The sequence below is a fragment of the Nipponia nippon genome, unplaced genomic scaffold (genome assembly GCF_047370975.1).
Source record: "Nipponia nippon isolate SJK-2023a ecotype South Korea unplaced genomic scaffold, ASM4737097v1 scaffold_10, whole genome shotgun sequence".
NCBI classification, from domain to species: Eukaryota; Metazoa; Chordata; class Aves; order Pelecaniformes; family Threskiornithidae; genus Nipponia; species Nipponia nippon.
This window is the reverse complement of record NW_028262291.1, coordinates 2308415-2312473: the sequence shown is the minus strand read 5'-3', so window position 1 is coordinate 2312473 and position 4059 is coordinate 2308415. Positions and strand designations below refer to the sequence as shown.

The 4059-nt window shown below is 50.9% G+C and overlaps 1 protein-coding gene across 1 annotated transcript; it reads right to left on the bottom strand.

Moving 5' to 3' along the window:
• On the bottom strand, positions 1–999 carry LOC104009472 (proto-oncogene Mas). The gene has a single exon (XM_009461477.2). It carries the CDS (start codon positions 982–984, stop codon positions 1–3), a length of 984 nt encoding a protein of 327 aa, XP_009459752.2. The 5' UTR covers positions 985–999.
• Between the last annotated feature and the right edge of the window lie 3060 nt (positions 1000–4059).

Below are 4059 nucleotides of genomic sequence, written 5' to 3'. Positions count from 1 at the left end.
TTATAGAGTGGTCTCCACCGCAGTGTCCCCGGGCACGCGGCTCTCCTCGCTCGTCGCTTTCTCTTCGAACACTCGGCAGAAGGCGACTTTCACGGAGCCTTGGAACCGGCGCTGCCGGCAGCACCCCACCAGAAAGTAAATGACTGGATTGCTGCTGCAATTCAGCAATGCCAGCAGGAAGGATGCTTTGCCAGGAAGCAATTCAGATGAACTTGGAAGGTTGAAGAAAACCTCTACAGTGAAAGGAATACCAAGGCCAAAGAAGAAGATCATGTTGAGAAGGACAGCAACATAGAGTTTCCCCAGGTGTCGTCTCTGTGAGCCACATCGGAGTTTGATAAACAGGGACAAGTTGGAAACCAACATCATTGATGACAAAATCATGGAAATTGCAATGGCCAGACCTCCAAATACTGTCGTATACCTTTTAGCAAAGTTAAAGCTAAGATACATTGAGGAAACAAAAAATCCAGCGCAAGCCCAGAGCACCCCACTCACGACACCTGATAAGTGCTTTGGGCGGTGGCAGCGATACCAGATTGGGAAGAGGACAGAGATACACCGCTCCACGCTGATTGCTGTCAGGAGACCCAGGCTGCTAAGATCAAAGAAGTGGCACAGAAATTCAACTACAGATACAAAATCTGTGTAGAAAGAAAGAAAATAATGCAAATAAGAACACATTGCTGTTAAGCTCAAAAATGCCAGTGTGAGCAGAAAAAACAGGAGGAGCAGAGAGAAGTCAGCAACAGCTAGATTTAGGATGTAGACAGTGAAAGGATTCTGCTTCATGTGGAAGCCCAGGAACCACATGACTATCCCATTCCCCACAAGTCCACAGAGAGAAATCACTACACAGACACCTGCAAAGACCACCAATTTGTAAGGCACTCTTGAGCATTCATATTCAATATTTTCCCTATAGTCTGCATATCCAGAAGTCATGTAGTTCAGAGAGAGGTCTGTTGTGGTGGTCTTCTCCATGGTGAATGACCCTGCTCTGGCTGTTCACCTTCTCCCTCTCCCACCACCTCCTAGGAAAGATGAGGAAGGAGAAGGCAATGAGGGGCATCGGAGCTCCCAGCACTCGCCATCTTTCCCCACATCCCCACACCAGCCCCGGGCTGCGCCAGGAAGGACCCCATCCTCTGCTGTGCCCAGCACAGGCTCCCACCCCTCCAGCCCTGTCCCTGGCCAGGAGGCATCTCCCACCTGCCCGTCCCCGGCCTCCTACCTCTTGGTGCTCCTGGGAACAGTGCTGCCGCAGGAGCTCCAGCACACGAGGCTTCCAGGCTCACCAGGAGAAAGGGTCTGGTGATGGCTGCTGTGGCCGCCCCGCTCTGCTTTGGCCTCGTCCCTCGTGCCTGAGGAGCAGACCTTTGCCCAGAGATCACATCCCGTGGTCAGGAGACTCCCCTCACAATCTCACCACATCGGTGACAGCTTCCCCTCACATGTCCCACGAACAGTGATCTTGTCAGTAGGACTTGGCCACATCACCCTCTTCCTCTCCTCCCCCCAGTTTTTTACCAGGAGGTGCTGATCTGTTATGATTCCATTAAGAAAGGCACTCAGACTCCGTAGAGTATAATTTTAAATGCCATTTACTAGATCTAAAACTATGAGGACGGAGAGGATAGCACAAATAATCTGATGTCCCTTCAGGTGCTGGGAACCTCAGGTCTTGCAGCATCAAACAGGCCTCTGATCAGGGCAGATCCTGTCCATGGAAAGGTTACCCCACTATGTTGCTGGAGCTTTTATAGGATTTTCTTAAAAAAGAAAACAACTCATTCTCCTGACAAACAGAAGGATGTTCACATGTGAACCATTGCAGCAGTCTTAGATAAAGGCAAGGTGTAACCACCAGCACCCAGTGGGAGCTGCCTGCAGGCTCCTCCCTTATCGTCAACCGACCAGGTTTATCCCATGGCCAAGGGAGATGCACAGCACGGCACAGTGCAGCACGGCACAGCACGGCACAGCACAGAGCTGGGACTACTCAGGCTGAGTGTTTTGTGGCTCGCTAACTCCATGATGTATAATGGTCTTCTGGTCAGGATCTCTACACCCCCATCCTCCAGCTTCAGCTTGCCATGCCGGAGTCTCCTGGGTTTTGCTGTGCAAAGCTGGTGGTGGAAGACTTCCTCTAGCTCTCTTCTGTTCCTTCACTATCCTTACAGTGTGCATCGCCAAGGGGGTGGTGCGGAAGAGATCTGGCAGGGCAAGAGAGGGGCAGAAAGATGAGAATGAGTGAGATGAGCCAGGGACCATCAACAACGGGGATGAACCAGCAGAAACTCCTCAGAAGTCCTTGACAGTCCCATGGCCTTAATTCTCCTTCTTCTTCCCATCATTCCTCGGGTGCAGAACCACTCCTGGTCATGCCCATCCCTTCCTCTGCCCCTCCAGGCCTCATCATACACCCATTCCTTGCACCTGGGATGCCAACAGAGGGCCCTCAACAGCAGCCAATGAGGCAGAGCACTGGCGTTGTCTCAACTTGCCGTGAGAAATCACCAGTATTCAGATACAGAACAGCATGAGAGCTTTGCCCTCTGCCTCTAATCACACCCCTGACATGCATGTGTCTCCTCTGAGATTACATTTTGTAGGGTACATAGTGCTTCAAATGTGCTTTTATCTACAAGTGGTTCCTGTTGCACAATCTTGTCCTTTAGCATCACAGGGGCTGGCATTTTCATTGCTTATTTTCTCTCCCTCCTTCATGTGTTTTCCATCTTTTCAATACCTCTTCTTGGGAGTTATTGACTATGTTTGTCATCCCCAAGACTGATGTCCTCCAAGGATGTCCTTTGATTTCATGTGGGGAACGCACAGTAATGAACAAGGTCCGCAGTGTCTCCAGGGGGTCCAGCCTGGAGCTGCAGGAGCTGGGGCCAGAGATAGACTTCAAACAAGGCTAGAGCATAGGCCTAAGGTCCATCCATGGGAGGGGGATGGAGACAGGTCTTCAGACAGGTGCAACTCCTGCATAGCTCAGGCAAAGCCTGGTTGCTCAGGCCTGACCCTAACTGGAACCCCTGGTCCCGTGGGCAGGGGATGAATGGGTGGGATCAGGGCAAATGAGTCCTGTTGTTGCCTTCAGGACCCTGGAAGAGAGAATCAGAGTGCTTCACACAGACAGTTTAGCGTGCTATGTCGTTCAGTCACGCTTCATGAGATTAAGTCCCTTTATTCCCCTTTCCCACAGTTTTGGGCCTATAAAAATCAGCTCATCATCGTCCTACAATAACAGTGTGTGTTTTCCTTTCTTCACCTCCACTGTGAAAAACATTTCCCTTTATTGATTTTGTCTATGGCTTTGTAGCATCAAATTTCTCACAAGTATTATGTTCCATGCTTTGACAGATTAAAGCAAAGCCTCTGCCTGATGGCAATGTCTCCCAGAAGAAAGCTGGGAGAAGTCTTTGAGCACCGGGTTACATGTCATTAGAGGCACTGAGCAAAGCCCTCATGCTGTTGCACTTCTGCACATCAGTGATTTCCAACTGTTGAGGGTCCCTGGCTTGTCTCTCTCACTCTCACCTTTCTGCCATCCTCCATCCCTGGGAATGATCTAGGTACCCTCCTGCATTGACAGATGGAGCTTTCCCCATGCAGTCAAGCGGCGCTGCTGGAAAGTAACAGGAGACCACGTTACTCTGCAAAACTGGCCCCAAATCTTCCTGGTCTGGGACAATACGCCCTTCACACACCTCCCACTTTGTACATGAACTGTCCAGCCAGCATCATCCTGTATTGGTATGATGCTCCTCTCTCCTCCTTCACCTCCAAGCAGAAGGTCTTGCTTGCCCTTGGCTCTGAGGGGGTTCTCTCCTATGGTTTTGGGGCTACAGCTGAGTTACTTGCAGTACGTTCCAGGTTTTGCCACACATTATGGTGAAGCCTCTGTATGGGGGTAAAGTGCCCCCAGGGAGAGCAGGGGAACATCTTGGACCACCAGGTACACACAACGAAAGCCAGAAACCCTTCTCATGGTGGGACAAAGCTGGAGGACGGCAGGAGGAGAGGAAGGGGGTGATGTGGCCAAGTCCT